Here is a 26,429-nt window from a genome sequence, read left to right on the forward strand (position 1 = left end):
AGAGGCAAAAGGGGCTTCAGCTTTAGTTGTTTCTTAGTCCATGTCCCTTAGTGCATGTCTATGCTCCCCCTCTTGCAGACTGGAGGCTGACAGAATGGCTCAGCACACTTTCTGCCATCTAAGTGAATGGTATGGGAATTGACACCGTATCTTTCCCCCAATAATTCACTTATTGAAGAAAGAAATCTTCCATAGGCACCACATTTAAATAAGCATTTAATATTTAATTTCTACTAATATTGCCTTCCATTAAAAAATTATTTTCCAATTCCTTGCAGATATTTCAAAGTACAATATTAATTTTATACAAACTGGAGCAGGTAGCAAATGCTATTTCACATTTTACATTCTTCAAAAATACAACTTTTTTTTTATTCTTCTGGTGTTTTGGAAAGCTCTTCCTTTGGAAGTACTGTACCTATAGTGAGCATCTTCACATCACTCAATGCACAGACATTTGATCCCAGGTTTCAAAGTTAAACTAAATGTGCTTAAACACAATACAGGTACTCCTGAGAGAAACAGGTAACTTCAAATCCTCCCACCATGTCCTGTGAGGTTGTGGAGTTTAGCCATAACAACACTGAGGCAGGGTTCCCACAAACATGCGTAAGCTGATCTTCCAATTCACAGGCCACCTCAAATCATAAATTAATACAATGGGCTGATCAATTACCAAACTAAGACTAACCAAACTTCGGCAGTTGTGCATTGCAGTGGTTAAGTCTTTCATCACCTGGCTAAACCTTTCACACAAACCCAGCCAGAGTCTGATCATGGAGATTTAGATCACAGTCCAAAAGTGAAGGGGACCCAGGAAGGCACTTTCAAAAATTATCTGAGAACCTTTGGAGTCTCCAGGTTCCTTACTCTAGGAAAGGAAGCAATCAATCAACCAATCATTCTTTGTGGGAAAGTGCCTGCTGACTTCTCTTAAACTAAAGGGTTTTCTCTCCCTCCATCTTGAACAAGTTGATGGTGTTTTTCTGCCCAACAGGAAAAGGTGCATCGGAAACTTTCATGTTTGGAACAATGGGAAATACCTATTTCCTGGTATGTCTTAATCCTAAATTGGACTAATCCAAAATTGAAAGAGAGGCTTAGACTGTTTTTCGATATTCAGCAGAGTCCCACATCTAGCTACACTCCAAATCCTGACTGTGGCTAGATAGAATGGTACGTTGCTTTCCCCCCCATATAATCTAAGCCAGTATCTTAGCATTTGGAAAGAAATAACACTGCAAAATGAAACAAAACAAAACAAAACAAAAAACTTCAAATAACATATTTTGAAATAATAACAACAACAATCGTTCTTCCCTAGACTATACTGGTGTAGACTGCGTGTGGGAAGAAAAGCTAAAACACCCAAGTGATAAGGAAAATATAATGCATTTACTTGAAAGTGTCCACTGCATAGAAACTGGGCTGGGCCAGCGTGCACACTATAGAAAACACAGTGTGGATAACATACCATTTCCACCCATTTTCACAAACACACACACAGACACACCCTACATAAATATATCCAGTTTCCTTGGCATTTTTTCAGTGCAGAACAGACTCCAAAGCTTAGAAACAATAAACAATGCAGAAGTTGAAAAAACAGCCCTCACCAGCAGGAAATATTGGCTAAAAACAGGAGATGCTATTTTTAGACTGTTGAAGTGAATCCAAAAGATATGAAAGGAGAGTAACATTTACTTCCTGGGCCAACAAATGCCCCAAACAAGATTTCCTGTCCTTTCATAGATGAGAACTCGCCAATGTTACTGCCATCTTCTCCAGGATTAGCTTGTCTCTTGTTGGTACCTTGAACTGTTGGAACACCTGACATCTTGGAAATAAAGACAGGCAGGCAGGGGCACTCAGAGAGCAGGAGCAGAGTCTTCTGAACGGTGAAGGGTAGCCGGTTTCTCGTGAGGAGCAGGACAGAGCTGGGAAGGCCTCCAAGCAGTGACCAAAACTGGAGAAGATTCTGATCTGACCAAGTCTATTCATCTCAGGCTGCTAAATGGAGGTTTTGCATAGACTGGACATTGGCTTAAAGATGCGTAACTCAGAAAAGGGCATAATGATGGCTTTGCACCCCTTCCGTCAATCCCACATAAACACACTTGTGCGCATGCACGCACATATACATACATATAACCACACTCACAGAGTGCATGTGGACACTTCTAGCTAAATGTATTGCACTGAAGTTAAGTACTTTTTTTTTTGCACACCACATACTTTTTTTTACTCAGAACAAAAAGGAGGAAAATACCCAAGGACTGTGAACACTTATTTACAAATGACATTGCAGCCATCAGCTGAAAGAGAACTAAAGTGCATTTTAGAGGCCAGCGAGTAAGTGTAACTAGATCCGCCCCAGTGAACTATATTTCTTCCCTAAACTTAAATAGCAGAAGCAACTGCCAGCATGTACTAGATTCCAGAGCAAGTTTTTTTCTAAAAGAGTCATTTCCACGTTCATGTAGTACAATTTCAGAATTCCCCAGCCTGTATAACCACTGCTGAGAAGTCTGAGAGGTGGTCCATATCTCAGAATTTGTCCACTTTCCCTGCTCTAACGACTTGCTCCCACCCCTCAATACACAGCTGAGATAAAATCCCCGGGACATTTTACTCCCTGGAGTCTTGGTACAATTAGGTTATTCAGCCCGTAAGCAAAGTCAGAGAACTAGCTGGCCCCCAAAGTCACAGGGGGGGGCAACCTTTCCAACAGGCAGCATCAAGCCAAGGGAACACTTCTAAATCCATGCAGGGGCATGCTAGTCGACCCCACCCCAATGGAGAGCAGAGTAGCTCTCCAAAGTCAACAAGAAGCACCTAACTGCACAAGCCTCACAGGCACATGGGGAGATTCAGGAGGTTCTTGTCTGTGAGGAGGAAGTGGAGCATCAGAAAAGCCCACGGACTGCAGATACTCACAGTAACCAGCTGGCCAGTCCCTCTCCTGCAGCAGTGCTGGGAACCTACAAGGGGCCTTGCAAGGCCTCTGCTCCACAGCCAATGACCCCGCTTCCTCCACCTTTGCTTTTTGGCCACCCTCCCTGCCTCTCCGCTTGAGAAAAGTTCTTGGACAGGCATTCTAAGCAATGATTGCTTGTCCTAGGAACAAGAGGATTACTAGAAAATCCAAACACAGTGGATGTGACAAAATAAAAACACGTACAAAACTTTAGAAAGGAATCTTCCCAAAACCTTCCAGGCATTCTATGCTGGGATTTTACCCTGAGTAAGTTAAGAGAGAAAAGACCCTCTTCCCCTGTGGGGCAGACAGGCTGTCTCACTGCACCCCAATTGTCCGCTGAAGGAAGGACGGCCTGCTTTGCCAGACCAAGCTGGATTGCTCCTCAGTCTCCACTGGACCCCTGAGCACCTCTCCGAAGCCCCTAAAGTCAGCCAATCTAAGAGAAACATTTTCTAGGCAAGAGCTGCTCTATGTTGAGATAGTCATTCTGATAAAGCTGAACAGTGCAAATCCTTTTAGCCCCTGAATTCATGTAAACACCCAGGCAGTGCACTTGGTTGCCAAGAAGGGCAGAAAAGTAAGATGAAAGAGCCAGCAGCCCTTGTACTCATGTGCAAAGTCTGATCGTGATGCCCACCCCTTGCTTTCTACAGCTAGTAAACAAGGCGAGGCCGTGAGGAGGGCATCTCCACTCCTCTTGCCTTCTGCTCCTAGGAAGAGGTCCCCCTGACTTTCTCCCTATTATCGCACCAACATTGACTTCTTTCCCTTCCCTACTTACAGGGTAGCTACCCCGAACCACCCCCAGGCCTAGAATTACTCCACTCCACCCTCCTGAAAGCAAGGTGCAGCCCACCCGCCCGCCCGCCTGCCCACCCATCCTTCCAAAGTGATCGATTCCTAGGCTCCCATTGCTATGAGCCAAAGTGACAAGTGAGGCAGAGCCGGCATGGCTGTGTCTCCTCTTGGGAAAAAGGGATCCCGGGACACTCTCCGGGGCAGCTGGCCCTCGTCCATCTCGGCGGTTGTTTTCCAGGGCTTCACTAAGGAAAGCTGCTGCCCAAGGCAAGTCCCTCCTCCCCTTGCAAGAGGGGTTCGAGGGGAATGAGAGGAGAGGCCATCTCCAGGCTCTGGAGAGACAGAAAGCGGGAGGCCTCCATGGCACTTAGGGACTGGTTTGGGGAGCCAGGCAGTAGGGCACTCTGCTGGCCAGCAGGAGGCAACACAGACGAATGCCCAGCAGCAGCAGCAGCAGCGGACGTACTGGCCACCGTCCTGGGGAAGCCCTGTGGCTCTGGTGCCGGGGGGCTCCCCGAGGTCTTCGAGATGAAGGAGGGAGAGTCTTTGCTGCCGGCTTTATCCTTGCTTGTGTCTCGGCAGCTGCACTGGCACTGGCACACCTCTTCCTGCTTGATGATGATCACGGGCACGCTCAGGCCTATCTGCTGCACAGGACTCCCTGGAGAGAAAGCAAGCGATCACGCCATGGAGAGGCCCCAGCTGCTTCTCTGAGAATGGCCGTGAAGCGAGGCTCAGAGAAAAGCCTCTTCTGGGAGGGCCATTTCCATGCCCATCACTGCCGCTAGCCAGCAACATCGCCTCCCTCGAGGTAGCTTTGCAAGCTTGGAGACGCTGCTGAGGTCAGACATCTCAGGCTGCAGCATGGGCACGGCAGAAACTGCCTTATCTAGCATCAATTTCATGCTCGTGGAAATAAATATCCTCTCTCTCAGCACACAACTTTGCTGCCCTCCTTAGGGAAGCCCCTTATGTCCCCCTCCCTCTCTCAGAGTGTATGGTGGAGCCCCCTGTTTTGCATTAGTAAGAAGGATGCCCATCAGTCAATGGAGTTCCCTCAGGAAGGAATGCAGATAGCCCCAAATCACATGGCTGAAGACCAGAGCCCTGTGATCAGGCTCACCACCCCCCCACCCCCCCATCCTCCCTGCTACTCTCAGCAGCAGTTTTTTTTGGGGAGGGGGGATCAAAGAATGTGGAGTTCTGTCAATGTGGCTTACCTGCACCACCAGCTACAGGGAGCGCAGTTGTGAAGAAGACCTTCTCTACAACAGGAGCCTGTGGCTTGAAAAGAAAAGTGGGGGGGGGGGGGGGTGTCAAGCCTGTGAAGATAAGAGGTTGCAGCTCCCTGCAGTATTACAGAGACCCCTGCAGACCAGTCGGGAGATTTTGTAATTTTGCACAGCTCTGATAACACAACCTTCTCAAGCCTCTTGGACTTACCATTTGCTCTTGGTTCTGCAACGTCCCAGTGGCGCCATTTAAAATCCACTGGAGGTTTTGTTCTCCCATGATGATGCTGGACTGAAAAATGGCTGGGTTTTGTGAAGGGGCGATGGTAACCCTGGGACTGCTGGGCAGCGCAGGGCTTCCTCCCACGGGCACCGTCTGAACTCTGCTGGGCAGGACCCCAGGGGCACCTGCTAGTGGTCCAGGGGTGACCTCCGAGACCCCAGGAAGCCCAGCCCCCATGGGCTGTGCAGAGCTCTGAAGGTGGTGCAGGAAGCCCTGGGGATTGGCTGCCAAAAGTGTGCTGTTAGAAGGAGGCACTTCTGGAGGCGGCAGGAGACCGGCAGGGGTGCTGTATGCTGCTGGCTGAGCACCCGCAGATGCAGGAGGCAGTGCTTGGGGGGGAGGCTCAGAGATGCCAAGCTGGAGAACGAGTGGCAGAGATAAGGGCGCAGTCTCTCCTGATGCTGGCTGGGCTGCTGGAGCTGGCTTGGTATCGCCAGCAAAATCTCCCATCAAGGCATCTGTCAAAGAAGCACAGGGACCATCAAATCCATCTGCAGCCCAAGGCCTGCCCTAGCGGGTGCTTCCTAATGGAGCCCAGGAAAGCCGCAGCTGGACACTCACACAGCTGCAGGGGAAGGCTGCCCCTCTCTTAAGTTTTGTCCTGCTTCCTTCCGAGATAACACACTACTGTGCTACACTGCTCTGGTAAGGGAGGCATGGATACAACCCACATGAGTTGGCCTGGGGCAACATTTTCCTTCCAGGTAGTCCAGCCCAAAGATTCCTCACCGTTCCCAGAGAACGCTTTCCTTCATCAGAGCATTAGATGCCCAGAAGACCCAGCACGTGGGGTCTTTTCTTTTATTCCCAGTTACAGTTTCTCTTAACTGCGCTGGGCTTTGAGGGGCTGCCAAGTCAGCTGTTCTTGAGCCTTGGACGGTCTGCTCAGACCTGAGGATCACTGCTAATATGGTATTGCCAAACGAACATGTACCTGTGTGCTGAGAGTCTTCCTGATTTGGGGGAGGCTCCGGGCTCTGGAACATGGACTCGAAGATGCTTGCTGGTGAGATTGTACTCAGGTCTTGTCCATGTCCCTACAGAAAGGAAACAGTTGCAAGGCATCCCAGTTCAGTGATCTGGTGCCCAAGCTCAGTGCAAGCCCTAACTCTAGACCCAGGTGAGACAACTGAGAAATCCAATAAGCCAGCTTGCTTTCTGCAGCATGATAGACATGTATCATTGACTGGCGAGCACAGGTCCTCCTCCAAAGAGATGGCAAGAGGCTACTTATATGCAAAACACCCTCTACTTGGGCTATTATAACCAAAGGCAAGAGATGCTTACTGGATCTGAATTATCCCGCAGTTCTGAATCTGTGGACATAAGGCTTAAGTCGCTCAGGCAGAGGGAGTGGTTTGTATCCTGCAGAAGAGGAGAGGGAGCCTGAATTAAGCGAAGGAGCATTCAGAACAGAGCAAGGGAACTGAGTGCCACCTGCCCCATTCTGGTCAATCACATCCAACACAGCCAATGGTCCAGAAGGCCAAAATCCCCTAAAACCCAAATTACAGCCATAAGCATGGTTCCATCTCAAATGTCACACTATTCAACAGCATCAGACCTTCGCTTCGGAATATGCAGTGATCAACACTGACCCAAGATTCTTCTGGCTTTTGTAAAACACGAGGGATTGCTCAATGAGAGAGTTTGGAGCAGAAGAGAGCCACAAAAAACAGCATGAGTGATGAACTGCCCATGGGTGCTGCGGTGAATCACCCAACGCCAAGGAAGGAGCCAGCAACTTTAGAGACGGCCAAATCAAAAGAGAAGCCATGGAAGACAGAGAAGATTGGCAAGTCAAAGCAGGAGGGATTTGACTTCCTGAATTTTTGCCAGCAGCATGAATTCCAGATTATACACAGATAAAACAATTATTTATTAAACTTGTACATCACCCAACTCTCAACGACTGAGCAGCTCAAAACAATGGAAGAAGTTAAAATATTTACTTGAGCTGTTAGGACGCTGAGCTTGTCGATCAGAAGGTCGGCAGTTTGGCGGGTCGAATCCCGAGTGCCGCGTAACAGAGTGAGTGCCTGTTACTCATCCCAGCTTCTGCCAACCTAGCAGTTCGAAAGCACGTCAAAATGCAAGTAGAAAAATAGGGACCACTCCAGTGGGAAGGTAACAGCGTTCCGTGCCCCTTTGGCGTCTAGTCATGCCGGCCACATGACCACGGAGACATCCTCGGACAAGCGCTGGCTCTTCGGCTTTGAAACGGAGATGGGCACTGGCCCCTAGAGTCGGAAATGACTAGCACACATGTGCGGGGGAACCTTTACCTTTTTTAATGGTATGAGGGAAAGACCTTGGGGGATGGTATGAAGAGAGGCTGCCTAAAGAAGAGCCTTCCAATTAGAGTGTGCATAGCCCACATCTGCAGAGCGGGCAGAACAAGAGGCTCAGAATGAACCCTCCCTCAAGTTATACAGATGACAGCAGGAGAATTATACTTTTAGACCTGCAAGATTCAGATAATGTAGCTGTACAATAAAGCAGAATTAGCTCATCTGGTGTGTTTCTTGTCTGATCCACCTGGTAAAGCTGATACTATCCAACACCACTGAAATTACAGTAAAATCAATAAAAAAATAAAGATAAAAGATGCCAAGCAGAATAAAGTGAGCTGTTTCCCCTACCAAAGGCTAGGTAACCCAAAGGGAGGTATGAAGGATGGCTCACCGCTCCTTTCTATCCCCGCCCCTGAAAATTCAGATTAAATTGAAATATTAATCAGACTTGTGCAAGCACTTGTCATTCTAATAATTTTATAAGAGATGTACGGTCAATTTACTTCAACAAAAACACTTGTTGTTGCAGATGAAAGTCTAAAATAGATTACGTTTAAGTTGTCGTGGGATTCTTGTTATTTTACTATTACAAAGCAAATTGGTAGCCTAAACCAGGGGTCAGCAACCTGAAACAGTGAAAGAGCCACTCGGAACCGGTTCCCTCACAAAATGAAAAACTGGGAGCCGCGAAAAATATGTGCACATGCGCATACATGCCAGCATGCGCAGAACAGGGTTTGACTGAAGAGTGGAGCCAAGGCGAGATATGCACCTACCCTGCATATTTGAATTGATTGGTTGAACTTTTTTAGTCCAACTTTTTTTTTTGACTGCACATGGCAGAGGACTGGGAGCCGCAGGAGACGGCTGAAAGAGCCGCATGCGGCTCCGGAGCCGCAGGTTGCAGACCTGTGGCCTAAACAGAGAGGGTCAAATATTTCTTTCCAAAATGGCAAATAAATGACAACAGTGACATTCTTGAATTCTGTTAGTTTTAAATAAGTCCCAAAAAGCAAGTTGCTTCCAAAGTAACTATTTTCTTCATTAAAAACAACTGAAAAAAATGACAATTGGTAGAAAATAGGTTTAAACTCTTCCTATATTTCAGTCAGATAGAGTTGCTTTTTTTGAAATATTTTGTTTTGTTCTATCTAAAAGTTACAGGACTGGCCTCAAGACAGCTAGTTGGCTTCCATGGCCAAGTCTGGACTAGAATTCAAGTCAGAATAACAGAATGACAGAGTTGAAAGGGACCTTGGAGGTCTTCTAGTCCAAACCTCTGTTTAAACAGGAAACCCAATAAAGTTTTGGACAAATATTAGCCAATCTCTTCTTAAAAACCTCCAGTGAGGGAGCACACTCTACTGGAGACAATCCCTTTCACTGATTGATGATTTTCACTGTCAGGAAATTTCTCCTCAGTTCTAGGTTGGTTCTCTTGATTTTTTTTTATCACTTCTTGTCCTGCCTTCAGGTGCTTTGGAGAACAGGTTAATCCCCTCCTTCGTGGCAACCCCTCAAATATTGGAACACTGCTATCATGTCACCCTAGTTCTTTTCATTAGACTAGACATACCGTGTTTCCCTGAAAGTAAGACCTACCCCGAAAGCAAGCCCTAGCTTGATTTTTTGGGGGGTGAGCCTAATATAACCCCTACCCCCAAAATAAGTCCTAGTTTTGGGGTGAGGCGCATGCCTAAAAATCAAGCTAGAGCGGAGGTGGGAGGTGAAGCTGCCCCACACACCACGCACCTGCTTACCTTACCGGTAGGATCACCACAACCAGACTCCCCATGCCCCGACACTTGTCAAGCTGTGTGGTTTGTCACTGCAGTGCCACTGCTTGCGGCAGAAGGTCATATAGCGCTTCGGGCCAGTGCTCGCAAGAGGCCGCATGGAGCTTTGCGCTGTTGCTGCCGCTGCCGCTCACAGCAAGAAGCCACGCGGCACTTCGAGCCATTTCCACCGATTGCAGGAGGCTGCATGGTGCTTTGGGCCGTTGCCGTCGCTCACGGCAGGACACCGCGCGGCCTCCTGCCATGAGAGATGGCAATGGCCCGAAGAGCCGGGCAGTGTCCTGCCGCAAGCAGCAGAAATGGCCCAAAGCACCACACGGCTTCCTGCCACGTGCGACAGCAACAGTGCAAAGCATCATGTGGCATCCTGCCATGAGTAGCAGCAATGGCACAATGCGCCACATGGTGTCCGGCTGCAAGTGCCAGCAAGCGGCCACCGAAAAAGTCAAGCAGTGGTGCCAGGTGCCAGGGTACGACATCCCCCCAAAATAAGACCTAGTGTCTCTTTTTTAGAGCCAAAAATATATAAGACCTGGTCTTATTTTCGGAGAAACATGGTACACAATTCCTGTAACCGCTCTTATCTTTTAGCCTCCAGTCCCCTAATCATCTTTGTTGCTCTTCTCTGAACTCTTTCTACAGTCTCAACATCTTTTTTATATCATGGCAATGAAAATTAGATTAAATATTGCCAGTGTGGTCTTACCAAGGCATTATAAAGCGGTACTAAAACTTCATGAGATCTTGAATCTATCCTCTGTTAATGCACCCTAGGACTTCATTGAGTTTTTTAAGAGCTGCAGCATACTGCAGTTGCCCAAAAGTGGCTGTCCGCTAGAACTCCTAGATTCCTCTCAGTTACTGCTATGAGCCAGGTATCACCTATTTTATACCATTGCATTTCAGAGTTGTTGGGTTTTTTTTTGCCTAAGTGTATTTTATTTTGTTAGTTAGGGTCCAGTATTCCAGTCTGTCAAAATCCTTCTGTATCTTGGGGTGTTGGCTATTCCTGCCAGCTTGGTGTCATCTGCAAATTTAATGAATTCCTTTTCTGTCCCTTCATCTAAATCATTTATGAAGATATTGGAGAGTGCTGGGCCTAAGAGAGAAACCTGAGGTACCCCTCTGCATGCTTCCTGCCATTTAGATGCAGTTTCATTAAGAACTACGTGTTGAGATGGTTACTTATCCATCTGGTGGTGATACTATCTAACAAACATTTTTCTATCTTATTGAGTAATAGGTTGTGGTCTACTTTATCAAATGCCTTAAAGGTAAAGGTTCCCCCGCACGTGCGTGCTAGTCGTTTCCGACTCTAGGGGCCGGTGCTCATCTCCGTTTCAAAGCTGAAGAGCCAGCGCTTGTCCGAGGACGTCTCCGTGGTCATGTGGCCGGCATGACTAGACGCCAAAGGCGCACGGAGCGCTGTTACCTTCCCACCGTAGTGGTCCCTATTTTTCTACTTGCATTTTTACGTGCTTTCGAACTGCTAGGTTGGCAGAAGCTGGGACGAGTAACAGGCGCTCGCAGCACTCGGGATTCGACCTGCCAAACTGCCGACCTTCAGATCGACAAGCTCAGCGTCCTAACCCACTGAGCCACCGCATCCCTCAATCAAATGCCTTACTGAAGCCCAAATAAATTATGTCCACAGCAGTTTGCTGATCCACTACTTTAGTCACTTTGTCAAAGAATGCAGTAAGATTTATTTGGCATGATCTGTTTTTGACAAACCTACGTTGGCTTTTGATTATAACTTTGCTTGCCCCTAGGTGTTCACAGATTCACCGATTATCTGTTCCAGAATAAGTCTCCTAGTCCTTTAATTGCTACCTTTAATTGCTACCCCATACTCGCTGACACTGATACAGCAGCATATAATAAATCATATCTTATCTATCCCAAATCCCCATTTTAACTTCAGTTGCATATATTTTACTTTCTTTTGCAGTATTTTAGGAACATACTTATGAAAATGGTGCTTCATTATACAAAATCTAGTATTTAATACTATCTGCTGCAATTATGAGTAGCTAGCATTGATGATGTTATCCAGTTTGGGTAATGGAATGTTTGCAAGAAAGCAACCAGGTTCAGAGAGCACCAAGGACCTCTCATTTCAACCCTGAGCTACCAGTATTCTCCTTTATTGGTAATTATGAGATCTTATACATAAAAAGTCATGGATGTAAGGAGCAGATGTGGAAGCTGCTTAAAACAGAATTCTATTCAGGGAAGCCACCAAAGTGTGTGAATTCACACAAACAGGAAGCACAAATGGAAATAATGGATGGAAACTGACCAAAGAGAGAAGCAACCTAGAACTAAGGAGAAACTTCCTGACAGTTAGAACAATTAACCAGTGGAACAACCTGCCACCAGAACTTGTGGATGCTCCAACACTGGAGGTTTTTAAGAAGAGACTGGACAGCCATTTGCCTGAAATGGTATAGGGTTTCCTTCCTGAGCAGGGGGTTGGACTAATGACCTCCAAGGTCCCTTTCAACATCATCATCATCATCAGTATTATTATTAAAGATGCTAAGGGGAATGACGATGAGAAAGTGGATGAAGGGAAAGCAGCATCTAAGAATAACTGACCTTAGAAAAACTGACCATGAGAAAAAGATACTGTTTAATAAGTAAGAGAGAAAGATAGAATGTAGTCAAAAAGTAATGATTAAAACTCAGCAGAAAAATGCAAAATGATTTTGATGTAAATTTAAAAAAAACTGTTTTGGACTTCCTGTTCCTGTTTTCCAGCGAGCAGTCTGAAGATTCGGAATGCCGAACTCTTCGGCTGGAATTTCTTTTTGTTGGGGACCCTAAGGGGCCAGAACCCACCCTGAAGAGGTGGAATGAAGGAAGGAAATCCCAGGGACTTAGGAGAGATGGCGGTCTCTCCGAATGGACCAAGAGAAGCCTCCCAGAAACCAACAGAAGAAAAGGCTGACTAACTGCATGTTCAGCCATAGCTGGAGACAACAGAAGTCATAAGCTTTTAAATTAAGCGGATTTACTGTAAAACAGCATGCTTGAATCTGGGTAAGAATATTGATTTTCTCTATCCTACTTATTTTCCTGAAGAAGAAAGTCCCCAAAATAAGAGATCTCCGAAGAAGGAAAGGGGGAGGGGGATTCTGCTCCCTCCTTTTGGTTATCTGAAGTGGCGAAACTTACCCTTTAGAGAGAGAGAAAAAAGACTAGAAAGACCTGAAAAATGAGCAAACGCTGACATCTGCTGGTGGGTGAGGATTTTTTTCTCTGACCCTCAAAGTTTTTAGAAAATGCAGCTGTGTAAACAAAGTGAGAGTAACAAAGTTGAAGCAATGAATACTTCACAAAAGGAAACATATGATAAGCAGCAACAATTTCAAAGGACAGTGACTTTAAACTACAAAGAAATGCAGAATAACCTTGAGAGCATGAATCAACTTATTTCCAACTTAATTTCACTCCAAGAAATTTCCCAGGAAAATACAGCAGAGATGACTGAACATAATTCTGAGGATAGAGACTTAAAGATGGAACCGTATAAAATAAAAAAATCATGATTTAATCCAAATGGGAAATATTTCAACACGTCCAAGCAACTGGAAAAGAATGAGAAAAAATTCTTTACAGGGAAACAAATGATGCAGCAAAAGATGATTAAGAAAGGCAATGGCCAGAGAAAAAAGACTAAAATGGAAATCAAGAAAATAGATGATGGAACTTATCAGAGAGAATATTTAAAAAAGAAACATTTGTTTGAATATGGCTAAAGAAATGAAAAACTTTGAAAAATTATAAAGGATGTAGATGATATTATACCTGAAGAAATGTTAAAATATGGCTGCAGTTTGTTTAAGAAATAGCTATGCAATTTTTTAATTGGATTCAGGATTCATGTCTGGTTATGGGACAAAAACAGCATTGGTCACACTTGTTGAGGGATGATGTTAGTGCAGGGGTGTCAAACTCACCGCATCACGTGACGTGTCGCGAGTTATCTCAAATTTTTTCCCCTTGCCAAAGCTGGGCTGCGTGTGGCTTCTGTGCGATACATCCAGCCTGTGGGCCAGCAGTTTGCAATCATCCTTGCTCTCTCTGACCTCACAGCAGCCTTCGATACATCAACCCTGGTATCCTTTCAGGCACCAATTGGGTTCGGGCCCCAGCGGTGCAGTTTTGCACTGCTTTAGCTCCTTTCTCCAATGCCAGTCCCAGTGTTGATAGGGAGAAGTCCAGCCCACAGCTGTTCCTTTCTGGCATGCCACAGGATTCAGCACACTCTTCATTCCTTTTTAACATCTAATAAAATTGCTGGGTGAGATTAACTGCCACCATGGGTTGATGAGGGTACTCAACTCAACCAGTGATCCAAATTATGCTGTCAATTCTATTTTGTGGTACTTGAAGGCTGTGAGGGTCTGGATGGGAGACAACAAGCTTCAGCTGAACCCTGGCAAAACCAAATGGCTTTGGTTGCATGGCGCTTTGGGATCTGGGACTTTTAACATCTTTAGTTCTGAATGGGCTTGGACTGCCCCAGACAGACCCGGTGCACAACTAGGGTTTTCTCCTGGACTCAAAACTCCTGCTCAAAGTGCAGGTGGCAATTGTGGCTAGGAAAGCCTTTGCACAACTTTTGTGTTGTGAGCTAGTTGCACCATTTCCTGGAAAGGGAGTCCCTGTGCTCGGTTACTCAAGCCCTGGTCATGCCACACTTGGACTATTGCAATGCTCACTACATGGAGCTACTCTTGAAGAACATTTGGAAGCTACCACAGGTGCAGAGTACAATGGTGTGGACAGTTCTTTGGGGCCTCTAGAGTGGTTCATGTTATGGTTCATGTTGTGTAACCCAGTTACACAAGCTGCACTGGCTACCTATTTGCTTCTAGGTGCAATTCAAAATATTGGTTATCACTTTTAAAACCCTGCATGGCATGGGTCCAGACTACCCGAACTACCACCCATGTCAGCAGAAGGGCATGCTGTGGAAACCACTGGCCAAGGAATTTTGGCTGGCAGGGTACAGCAGAAATTTTCTCTTGTGGCTCCTGCCATTTGCAACATCTTGCCCCTCAAGGTGAGTCTCTCCCACTCTTTTGACCTTCCATAAGGGCCTGAAGACCTGGTTCTGCCAGTTGGCTTGGGGCCCCAAGAGGGGCACATCGCACTGGAGGTGGCTGATGGGTTAATACCTCATCTCCCCCCATGTGCCTCCTGCCCCCTTCCTCCCCATCTTTTTAATTGTAAATTATTACTGTTACCATTCGGTTATTGTTGCAATGTTTCATTAACTGTAAATCTTTGTAAGTCGCCCAAAGTCATCTTAAGGCGAGATAGGCAGTAAATAAGTCAAATAAATGAAGATGTGCACGATGATTGGAACGACATCATTATTGTTCATACATAAACAGAAAGGTAGTAAGAGTGAATACAGAAACCTCAGGGGGACTAGATTGTTAGGTATAAACTGGAGATAAGCAAAGGAGGTAACGGCGATAATGAGAGATAAATTTTTGTTTTTTCTTCTAGTTTAGTTTGTGTTAACTTTTACTGTCTTAATTAACAACTTCGATAAAAGTATTAAAAAAGGAAAATGCTGTTGATGGAAACTAGTCTGGATAAGTTTCCGTTTCCTTTTAGCTCATGCTGTACCATTACTTTCTCAGACTTACAATTTCCTACTGGCTTACCTATAGTTATGTATTGGTGACCCATTTCTATCTAAATTAAAGTGCTGCTCATTGTGCCTTTAAAGCCCCCCGTGCCTCAGCTCAGCTCCTGGACCCATTCAGTACTACCCCTCGCAACACAGCTTGACCCACCAGAATTATTCAGTCAGAGGAACGGAGAGGCTTTGGCCACTGTTTCAGGTACAGGTCAGCGATACACCTTTCCTTTTGAGGCCCTCGTATCTTGCAAGATCTTGCCTCCTGAGGGTCGAGATGCTCTAATCTCCTGGACTTTAGGCGGATACTCAAGACCTGGCTGTTCCAGAGTATTTGGGTCCAATAGGGTGAGGGCTGTCATAAGTAATAAATTGCTTACTGGAATATTGCCCCTTTTAATTTTTTTTATGGCTTTTAATGTCTCTGTATTAGCCGTCTTGAATTTATGGAAATGGGCTGTGTATTAAATATTGTATAATTTTTTTTAAAAAACAACCAACCTCCAAGACCTTTCTCATCTTGGTTATTGATACGCTTCAGTTTGTCAATGCAATGCTGAGAACTGGAAGCTCTACTCTGACCATAATCTTACTCTTCCCTCTACCCAGTGGATTCCCTTGCCAGTATTCCTGTTCTCCTTGTTCACTCGCTCAGTTCTAACTAGATTTTCTGTGGATCCTGCTGGAATTAAAGGAATAAAGTTGAGACTACACAGTTAAGCCTCAGTTTTACAGACCCCCATTCAGGTAACTTCACAAGCAATGGGCAAAATCTGAAGTTGGATTTTGCTCCATGATAACAAGCAATTTGTTTGATAAAGCAGATTGGAGAACCATTGCTTCTGCACATTTGCAACTGCGGCATCCCCTGTCCACTTGCTTTGTCTCGTGTGTTGGTAGAAATCGATGAGTCTTCCATGATTGGTATTTGAAATTGGCACTATTAGCAAATATTTTATAAATACTGTTTAATCTGCAGTGGCTCCAAAGGCAGTCAAAAAAAGAAGGAAGAATTTTGAGCATCACACATTCTAACCAAAAACTAGTATTGGTTGAAAAGTCAGAATCGGGATGAGCACTGAAGAATTGTATAAAGACACAGTACTTGATATTTGTAAAACAAAAGGTATGCTGAAGAAAAATTTACAATATGAAGCTACCAATAATACAGCTGAACTGGAGCAAGGAAATATGAGAATGGTGCAGGGCACTTAAGGCAAGAAAACACAAGAATGGTGCAGACAAGAGCTCTCAACAGAGCAGTGATGAAATTATAAACAGGCAAAAATACCAACAAAGACTTGGGTATTTATACTAATAGATCACACAGAGTGACACAAGTCATATTTAGCAAATTGTGTTAGCAAAGAGTGCTGAAAGACCTAATTCACCCTTTGCCACCTAAATACTGTAATTTAGAGGAAGGATGGCTTATGTAGTGGTTCTTCCGGTCTGAATCGTCAATAACTTTGCCAGAAGTCAGAAAGTGATATCAAGAGTAGGTGCTGAAGATGTCCCTTGGAAACATGGAGCCTGCTGACGATGTCCCCACTCATTCTTTGGAGAAAATGCATTCAAAAGTTCTACAATTTAAGTGCATAGTTTTGCCCGCTAAAGTCAGTCACCGATCCTATGAACCAGAGGATGATTTTGTCAAATAAAACATTTTGGGCAAAGTAACGGTTGGGCTGATAAGACAATCTGAACAAGAAAAAGACAATAAAGTCTTAGATACTTCCGCTCAGTCAGAAATCTTCAACTCTGCTACAGTTGGAAAGCAATCAAAATTCCAATGTGGGCAAATGGCTGGGGGGAAGAAAAAACGCTTTGTGATGGGAGGAAGAATTGCAGTTTGAAGGCATGGAAAAAAGAAAACTCTTTGGAAGATGAAGGGATACCAAGCTGGATACTTCTAGAGGTTATGCCAGCAAGGAAGAGGCAGGACATAACCTGAGCACCACATTTCCAAGATACGGGTGAAATTGGATACTTTCTTCAAACTAATCCACTAACATTGGTTTTTTCATGGATAAAAAAAAATAAAGTTGACTTGGTTTCTCAGATAAAAGTGTGTTTGTTGTGGTAAAAAAATCAGATTTGCCATTTAATGAATAAGTGGCTTTATAGAAATCCCATCCTGCTAAATTGGTCCGTTCAATCAAAGTTTTACTGTACAAGTAGTTCTTGACTTATGACCAGTCGCTTAATGACTGTTCAAAATTACAACTGGCCCAGAATGGGTGCTTTACAGCCCTTAAAGCACCTGGTTGTTGCAAAATGTCAAAAAAACAACCCCAGATCACATGACCACATTTTGGATGCTTGGTAACTGGCTCATCTTTGCCACCAGTTGCAGTGTCCCATGGTCACATAACTCTGATCTGTGCTGTTTTTTGCCAGTTTCTGGCAAAAAAAGTCCATTCAGAAGAATGACTTCACACTTATGACTGCAGCATTTGGTTAACAATGGTGAACTTGTTTAATAACTGCAGTGATTTACTTAATGATCACTGCAAAAAATGTTGTAAAACCAGGTCCATTCACCTGTGTGCCTTGAATTACGACCGTAACCAGAATTTCCAGAAATCCAGTCCCCAATGCAGTTTAAAGTCAAGGACTACCTGTATTGATCTTTAAGTTTTTAGATGATCCAAAATCTTAGTATCAGAAATAAATATTATGGTACTGCAGTACTGCTCAGATCTAATTATCAACCTGTTTTGGAGGCAGAGTACTGCTTGACACCCATCGTTCCTTGTGAAATTTTAGCTGCAAAGATTGCAGGAGCTGGACTTCTAGAAAAGGTTTGGGGTATTGCTGAGGCTGTTACTCAGGAAGCACCCCAACGTTTAACTGAAGAGCTCAACACCCACCTCAGAGAGGTTGTTGTTGGAGAATAAAGCGTATGAGGATCCTTTTTCATGTCCTTTCATGTGACTTTTGAGGCTATACTGCGTGCTAAAGGCCTTTTCACACCCATTGCTGGGACAAAAGAAAGGTCTCTCACCTAGAGTGGAAGAAATCAACAGACGTATCAATCAAATCAAAGGTACATCCATCAATCTCTGGATTCCAGCAGATCTACAATTTTTGAATACTTACAACAGAGTTATTTCTAAATTCACTGCAGAGGATGAGAACTAGGCTCTTAGTAAGCAGAACCCTAATGTAGCAAATTAATGAAAGTTATCAAAACAAGGTAGGCTCCATCAGTGTTAACACAAACATGTTTACTTTCTTAAGTTGCCGTAAAAGGATTCAGAGGTCAGAGGTGTCCCAGGTCTTACCAGTGTGTGTCCTGACATGTGTCTTCAGATGATGACTAACAGCAAAGGCTTTCCCACAGCCATCATGGTCACATCTATGGGAGAAAGCAGGGAGGCTTACAGCATCATCTTTACAACCTTGCAGCGTGCCAGCTTCCTTTCAGGCAAGCTGGCTTTGTAAGAGCACTTGTGACGGTGGTTGCCAAGCTAAGTCAGAATAATATAGGTGATATGGCTGCAAAAAGGCAAATCAAAAGGAATGAAAAGGTAAAGGGGGTCCCCATGGCTTTTACCCCACAAGTCATGACTGACTTTAGGGTGTAGTGCTCATCTTTGTTTACTAAGCCAAACAGCCAGCAGTGTCTGGAGATATTTCTGTGGTGTGGCCAGCATGACATCACACAGCAGCAGCAGCAGCACAGGGTGCACAGGGAAAAGGAGAACTGTTTCAAAATTAACCAAGATCCACTCTCCTTTCCGCAGGTCCTAGACAGAATGCTGAAAGAAGCTTAGAAAAGGGCGGTGTAGATGAAACTCACAGAGACATCACAGAAGCTTTAGCTTTGAAAATAGAAGATTGTGGGATATAACAGAATTCAAATACTTATATTCTCTTACTGTTTTAGAGAATAGGACACGGACTAACAAATAGAAGCTGCAGGAAGGCAGATTCCAGTCAAGTGTTTTAATAAGAAGAACAGTTTTACAATGCTGGTGGAGAGGTAATGAAGGAATTCTGCCTTTCCTTCAGGAACTCAAGTGGCTTAGAGGGCAATTTTTCTTGAGATTCCCCATGAGGTGGGCTGAGCTGAGAGAGACCGTACATGGCCCAAGTTGCCCACTAACTTTCTATAATAAGGGGGAATTGAGGTTGGATTCTCCCGGTCTTAATTTAACATTTTAACAACTACACCACTGGATGCAAGGAATAGATGTTAGATACAAGACATTTTAACCTGGATTTCTTCACTGAGCAAGGGATTCAATTCAGTAGCCTAAATCTAAATGGCCCCTCCCTACTCTGGAATTCTCGTGCAAATGAACAGAAATATGTAATAAATATCTAGCATCTGCAACTGAAGGCATTGAATTGGCTGGGCTTGCCATCTGCGAATGGCAAGGCCCGCATGGTAGAGAAATTGCATTATCTTCAGCTTCTAGGCGCCCTCTTCCACATGTATCAGCTCCTCAGCTGAGATCACCTAAGAGCCTCTTGAAAGTACTGCACCCATTATGGATTATTTAGAGGGCATCTGGGTATGTGGCTCCAGCTACTGACATTTCTGTTATTGTTAGCCTAAAGTATATGAAGCTTTCGGGAGCTGCTTCAGGCGTGTGTGTTCATCCACGAATTTGGTCACCCTAGCACTGCAGTCTTTCCAGTCTGCCTGATTCTTCTATGACAGGGGTAGGCCATGAGTCCTACAAGAGCCGAGGTTGCCTACCCCTGTTCTATGATATAAAGTTAGGGAACCTGCTTCACTTGGGCTTTCATATCATTTATGGAGGTTTTCTTGTAAATTGTTTGCCGTAACCTGTATGCAGGGCCACCTCTATCTTTCATGCCCACCAAACTAATGGTTGAGATGGGGCGGGGTGGGAGAGGTGGGGGTAAAGCAGGACTCCAATATTAATCTCAGAGTGTGTGTGGATATGTTGGGACCAGTGAAAGTCAGACCATCAAGTCAACTGAAAACAAAACCTCAAGAGCAATTTTGGTGCCTCTGAGCGTCTACAGGAAGGGGCGTTTTTGCATCAGGCTGATCTTCTCCAGCTGAACAATTAAGAGAGCTAAAACTAGTCATTTTTCTACTACAAACTAGTCTAATGTTGAGTGACCCGGAACAAATGAAGCTGTGCACTCTGCCAGATAATTGAACATTTGCCAGAGATGTACACACTGGAAATGTGTTTGGGAATTTATACCTTATAGGCCTCAGTGAATAAACTGCTTCCAAGGGGTTGCAGCGGATATTATAGTACACCGCCTGTTTAAAAGCCTGGCAAACGGCCCAGGATACAGTGCAACTCGTGCAGCAACCAGACAACTTACCTGAATGGCTTCTCTCCAGTGTGAGTCCGAATGTGTTTCCGCAGATCACTGAGGGTTGTAAAGTACTTGCTGCAACCTTCCGATTCACAGTTAAATGTTTTCCCCGTGTGAAGCCTCTGATGGGCTTTTAACCTAAAGAAGAAGGGGGTTGGAGAATGTCTCTTTGGATCCAAGACACGCCCTGCAGTGGAAGAGCAAGGCCCATCTGATACGATTACAGATTTGGGCCAAGGTTCTGCACACTGAAAACACCCACCATTTTAGCGGAAGACATTGTGTGGGTGATATACATCAGGCAATAAATTCTGCAAGAGCCACAAGTGTTGATGTGAGAGATCTAGGGAGTGGGCATCGGACAGGGTCAAATATATTTCCATCGGGGACATTATCCAATTCAACCAGGAGTAGCCATTTCTCTCTCTCTCCAAGCATAAGCAGTAATTTCTCCTGAAGAATACGAGGTTTTCAAAATACATCCTCTTACCTGTACAGTGTATTGAAGGCTTTTTCACAACCTTGAACATCACACTCAAAGGGCTTCTCCTTGGTGTGCACCCGGACATGGATTTTCAGGCTGTAGGATGTCAGAAAGGCCTTCCCACAACCCTCCTGATTGCACACAAAGGTGTACTCCCCGCGGTGGGTCTTTTGGTGGGTGCGCAGGTTGCCTGCAGTGCTGTAGGTACGAGGGCAGCCCTCAAATGTGCACTGGTAGCGCTTCACCTGTCAGACAAACAAGCATCGTTCAAATCAATATTGGCCTAATCCATTTCACAGAGCTACTGTTGGGAGTTCAGGAGGCAGCAAAAGCAGCGGAGACAATGGCTGCAGTCTCTGTGATATTTCAAAGACACCTTTTTTTCACCCTGTGTAGCTACCATGCAAGCTCGGTGCCATTGAGCAAATCCACACTGGATTTAAACATCGGGTTGACCCACAATACTCTGTTTGCGTGTTATGCAAATCTAGCCGCTTGGTCTGAACAGAATTAGAAGAGCTCCTCCTTTGTTCATGTCCATAGGCAGTCCCACAACCCTATTTTTGCTTAGGGGGGGCACAGTAAGGAGTTTCAGATTCAGAAGAGCAGGCAAGCAAAATGCAACTAAATACAAGCTCTATGCTAAAGTAGGCTCCTCAGCTTTCTATATCAATATTTTTCTTGTACATTATTTTACGCAATTTTAAGAAATGTACAGAAGATCACTTCCCCTTGAGAGCCTATCCTAAATGTCTCTAGTGAATGCAACTTACATTTTAAAGGCATCCACCATAAGCTATGAAATAAAAATAGTGCATGTCATGGCACCATCATCAAAAGATTCACGTCCCACTCAAGTACATGCTGTATCACAATACTGCCTATGAATCATCATTTGCCCCTTATAAATATGTCTCGACCGGTTGCATAGTGAAAAGGGAGACTCACTCCAGACTTCTTAGAAATTAAAAAGAAAAAAAGTCTACTTATGAAGATGAACTTGACACCACTCTGATGACGAGGAAGGTCTACAGGAAACTGTAACTAGGCTTTACTGTACTCAATAAAAGTAATTTGTTCATAGTTGAGTTTGTAGCCCAAAGAATATATATACAAATACATTCATTAAATATAGTTAAGGTTTCCTTGGGGGAAATCTCTATCAACGATGGACAAAGTCTATGTCATCTACACACAGATTTCTCTGAAGAGGTTTTCCTTCAGTTAGCAATCCACTCCAGTACAAAGGTGGAGACTCACAAAGGTTTGCTGCATATATATGAAGGATAGGGGCGGCTCAGATATTGAGAGCATTTCCAGGAAGCTGCAAAATACAATGAAAAAGAACACTGGGTTCCTATCCTCACATCACACCTTTCCAAAATGGGAGTCCTGGGGTGGGATGGAACCACCAGGGTTTGTTCCTCCACGGTCCTATCTTACATAAACCTAATGCCCTTTATGTAAATCCCATTATCTTGTTTCTCAGTCCAGATGAGAGTAGGACAAGCTCTTACTACAAATCCCATAGCCAAATTAAAGCAAACCCTTTTAACAGGATTTGCAGTGAGCAATTTATTTTGGAGAACTTGAAGGAACTGTGGTGGGTACTGAGAATGCAGAAGCAAAACTTGCATAAAGTAGCATTTTTTGCTTCCTTTTCTATGCACTATAAAATCTTCTGCCTCACTCCAGAGGCTGTGTGTGCATAAAATGTCAATGCAGAGTAAGAGTATATTCCCACTCCCCAAACAACGGGACACCTCCTCCTCTAGATACTTATTTAAGCCTTGCAGAAAAGCCAGATGTATTTCCTGGACGGTCATAAGAGGGGGAGCAAACTGTTTCAAAAGAGAGAAGCAGCCAGCAAGACTGCTTCCCCCATTCCCCTTCCTAACATAATGGGATGCTCAAGTAGGCACTGTCTACTCACCTGGCTAAGGCAGGCAGAATTTCCTCTAAGGATGACATGTACGGTCATGTGACTGTGGGTTGTTGCAAAATGCCATAAATGCGGCCCAGTTGCAGTCACATGACTTGGGGAAGCAGCCATCAGAACTTTGAATCTGGATCGTAAGTAGGTCAATCAAAACTTAGTCACCAAGTGACTTAAGTTAAGGACTACCTGTACTTCTAACTTTTTCTAAACACCTTAGTAATAGTATTACTTTTATCTTAGACACCATATCACAATAAGATGATTTTGCTTGAAAGTGATTTTGAATGGTTTGACAAGTACCCTATTGTAAAACTGCAAAAGAAATTACCGAACCAAAAACTGGAAGCTAAGAGATCTGCTCTCTGAATTTACAATTTTAAAACAACTGAAAGTTCTAAGATTTATGAAAAAAATGTTAAACATAATTCCTTATCTCGATCACTGGATCCTTTCTCTTAGTTACTCTAGTAGTGAAAATTCCCATGCCAAAAGGTCAATAATCACAAACAGCTTAACTTGCAGGCAAGAACCAAGGTTATCTGACTGATCAGGGAAAAATTCCTATCACCTTGTACACTCTTTTTAAGCCTCCTCTCTGGCTTAATTTTTATGAACTGCAATTGAGCATTTCGCAGCAATTTAAAAATGTACAAAAATGTAATACTGGATTTGTACTATATGCAGTGGATATAAAAAGTCTACACACCCGTTAAAATGCCAGGATTTTGAGGTGTAAAAAAATCAGACCAAGATAAATCACTTCAGATTTTTTTTCTATCTTTAATATAACATATAAGCTGTACAATTCAATTGAAAAACAAATTGAAATCTTTTAGGGGGGAAAATAGCATTGAAACATACAATAACGTGGTTGCTTAAGTGTGCACACCCTCTTATAAGTAGGGATGTGGCTATGTTCATAATTAACCAATCACATTCAAGCTGATGGTAAATAGTCAGTACACAACCTGCCATCAAGTAAGGTGATTCTGATCAAACCATATAAATTTCAGCTTTTCTAGTAGGATTTTTCTGACATTTACTCAGTTGCTTATTACAGCAAAAGCCATAATCTGCAAAGAGCTTACAAAGCATCAAAGGGATCTCAGTGCTGGAAAGTTTCAGTTAGAGGAGAGATATACCATGCAACACAGTGAAGGCAATTGTCAACAAGTGGAGAAAATATGACACACTAATGACATTGCCAAGATCTGGATCTCCCTCCAAAATTGATGGGGGGGGGGAAACCTGGTCCAAGAAGCTGCCAAGAGACTTATGGCAACACTAAGGAGCTGCAGCAATTTCTGGCAAGTACTAATTGTTTACTACATGTGACAACAATCCCCTGTATTCTTCACATGCCTGGGCTGAGGTAGGATGGCAAGACAGAAGCTTTTCTCTTTCAAACAAACACAAATCCAAGCCCAGCTACATTTTGCATTTCTGACAAAAGCATGTGAGCAAATGAATCTTTGATGAGACCAAGTTGGACCTTTTGCATAGTTTCAAAAAACATGTTTGGCACAAAATAACACTGTGCATCACTAAAAGTACATTATACCCACAGCGAAGCACGTTGGTGGTAACATTATGGTTTTGGCCTGCTTTTCTTCAGTTGGAACTGGGGCTTTAGTCAAAGTGGAGGGAATTATGAATAGTTCTAAATACCAGTCAACTTGGGCACAAAATTTTCAGGCCTCTAATTAAAATGCTGAAGATGAATTTCACCTTTCAACACAACAATGACCCAAAGAATACCTCCAAACCAACAAAAGAATGATTTCACCAGAAGATCAAAGTTTTGGAATGACCCAGCCCTGAGTCCAATTGTGAGGGGACCTGAAGGAGGCTTCCCAAGGCAAGACTGATACTGACAGACACCTGCCCCAGAAGACTGAATGCTGTCATAAATCAAAAAGCGCTTCACCGAAATATTACTTTAAGGATGTGCAATTATGTAATTGTACTTTGTTATTTCCCTCCCTAAGATATTTCAGTTTTTCAGTTGAATTATACAGCTCACATATTATTTTAAAGATGGAAAAAAAATCTGAAATGATTAATCTTGGTCTGATTTGTTTACATCTCAAAAACATGGCATTTTAACAGGGGCGTGTAGACTTTTTACATCCACCATAACACATTACCCAAAAACTGTTTCTACTCAGTTAGTCTGGCAGGTTGGGCAATTTTACGGGTCCTGTCAGCCAAGGAATATTGGCTGGTGGGAACCAGGAGATGTCCCTTCTCTGGTTTTCCCTCTCCTCTGGAACATCTTTCCTTCAGAGAGTGGGATGACCGGGACCCTGCTGGTTGTGGAGACTTGTGCTGTGTGCCCGGGCCCCAAGTGTGTTAAGGGCCCCGTGTCTTGGCTATATTAACGTCTATGGCAATAGTTTTACTCATGAATAAATATAGTGTATATTTTTATGTTTTTATGATGCTGTCCAGAGTCAGTAGCTGAAATAGGCAGTAAAAGAAATTAAGACAAAAACAAAAACAAAATTGGCTTGGAAATTTAGGCACCTTAACTTACGTAGCTGCAGGCTTGGCAAATGTCAAGCTCCCAAAATGCAAAAGAAAATAATATTCTCAGACAAACCAGAAAACACTCAACTTTTTAACAGGAAGTGAAATTGTTTCAATGAAGAACTTATTCAAGAAGACTCTCGGAAAGAGGGTCCCACTTAAGCTGGTGACTTACTTCTTTAAGCTTGGTTTCCGGGCACTCTGACTGCAGAGTGAGGGTGGCCCCCTCAATGTTCCGCGGCATGGGAGTTGAGCCAGGATTGATCGTCAAATGGATCTGATCTGGCGAAATAATGTGCTGCACGTAGCCCTGGGAGATGCCTTCAGGATCGGCCATCAAATGAAATCTGTCCTCCTGTAAGAAAGGCAGAAGATGCCCGCCCTGCCCTTCCTCTTCCTCCTCCTCCTCTTCTTCCTCTTCCTCCTCCTCCTCCAACGGCTCCTGGTCTTGCTCAATGAGGACGGTCGTCCTGTCATAAACTGTCCGGGTGGAAGGTGAGGCCAGGCCATTCTGGTCATCAAACCTAATCAGTTTGTCATCTCGAGCCAAGTCATCTGCCTCCACCTCGTAGTAGATGACATTCCGCGGGCTGTTCTCCCCCATGGCTTAGCGGAGTTCAGCGACGGCCACGGGAGGAAGACGGTGCGGGTTGTCTGCAAAGGAAAGGGAAAAGCGGGAAGGAGTCACCCAGAAGCCGGCGGCCCAGCCCGGTCCCGTCCGGCCCGCCTCCCGAGACCCAGACGACCGACCCTCCGCCCCGCGGCCGCCCTAGGCCCCAGGCGCTCGGAGAGCCGGCTCGTCGGCCGCACCGCAGCACTTCGCCCGCCCGCCGACGACGACGAAGAAGAAGGCCTGGCCAGAGCAGCAGCAGCGCTGATCCAGCCCAGTCCAGCCCGGCCCGGCGCCCCCCGCAGAAGCCGTCGCCTCACCCGGTGCCTTCAGCGCCGGGTCAGGGCCGGGCCGGGCCGCCGCCATGATGCTGGGTCGTCCTCCGCCAGCGCCGTTCTCTCCGCTCTCCGCTCTCCGCCGCCAGCAGGGTCGCCGCAGACCTCCGCGCTTCCGCTTCCGGCCTCGGGACAGCCCATCGTGACGCCAAGCTTCCGGCCCGGGCCCCGCCC

General features: G+C 44.8%; 1 protein-coding gene across 2 annotated transcripts; it reads right to left on the reverse strand.

The window, feature by feature from the left end:
* Positions 1 to 199: 199 nt before the first annotated feature.
* MTF1 (metal regulatory transcription factor 1) lies at positions 200 to 26,429 on the reverse strand. 2 transcript variants are annotated; one of them, XM_081335050.1, is made up of 11 exons: positions 26,241 to 26,429; positions 25,486 to 25,964; positions 20,849 to 21,087; positions 20,365 to 20,496; positions 18,333 to 18,406; positions 17,919 to 18,052; positions 6,581 to 6,658; positions 6,228 to 6,330; positions 5,222 to 5,751; positions 4,999 to 5,062; positions 200 to 4,439 (listed from the first exon to the last, which is right to left on the reverse strand). In XM_081335050.1, exons 2-11 carry the CDS (start codon positions 25,912 to 25,914, stop codon positions 4,024 to 4,026), a joined length of 2,199 nt encoding a protein of 732 aa, XP_081191176.1. In that variant the 5' UTR covers positions 25,915 to 25,964; positions 26,241 to 26,429; the 3' UTR covers positions 200 to 4,023. The 2 variants fall into 2 exon arrangements, with proteins under 2 accessions (XP_081191176.1, XP_081191177.1); XM_081335051.1 differs by lacking the exon at positions 6,581 to 6,658.

The sequence above is a fragment of the Vipera berus genome (assembly GCF_964194415.1).
Source record: "Vipera berus genome assembly, chromosome: 9".
Classification (NCBI taxonomy): Eukaryota; Metazoa; Chordata; class Lepidosauria; order Squamata; family Viperidae; genus Vipera; species Vipera berus.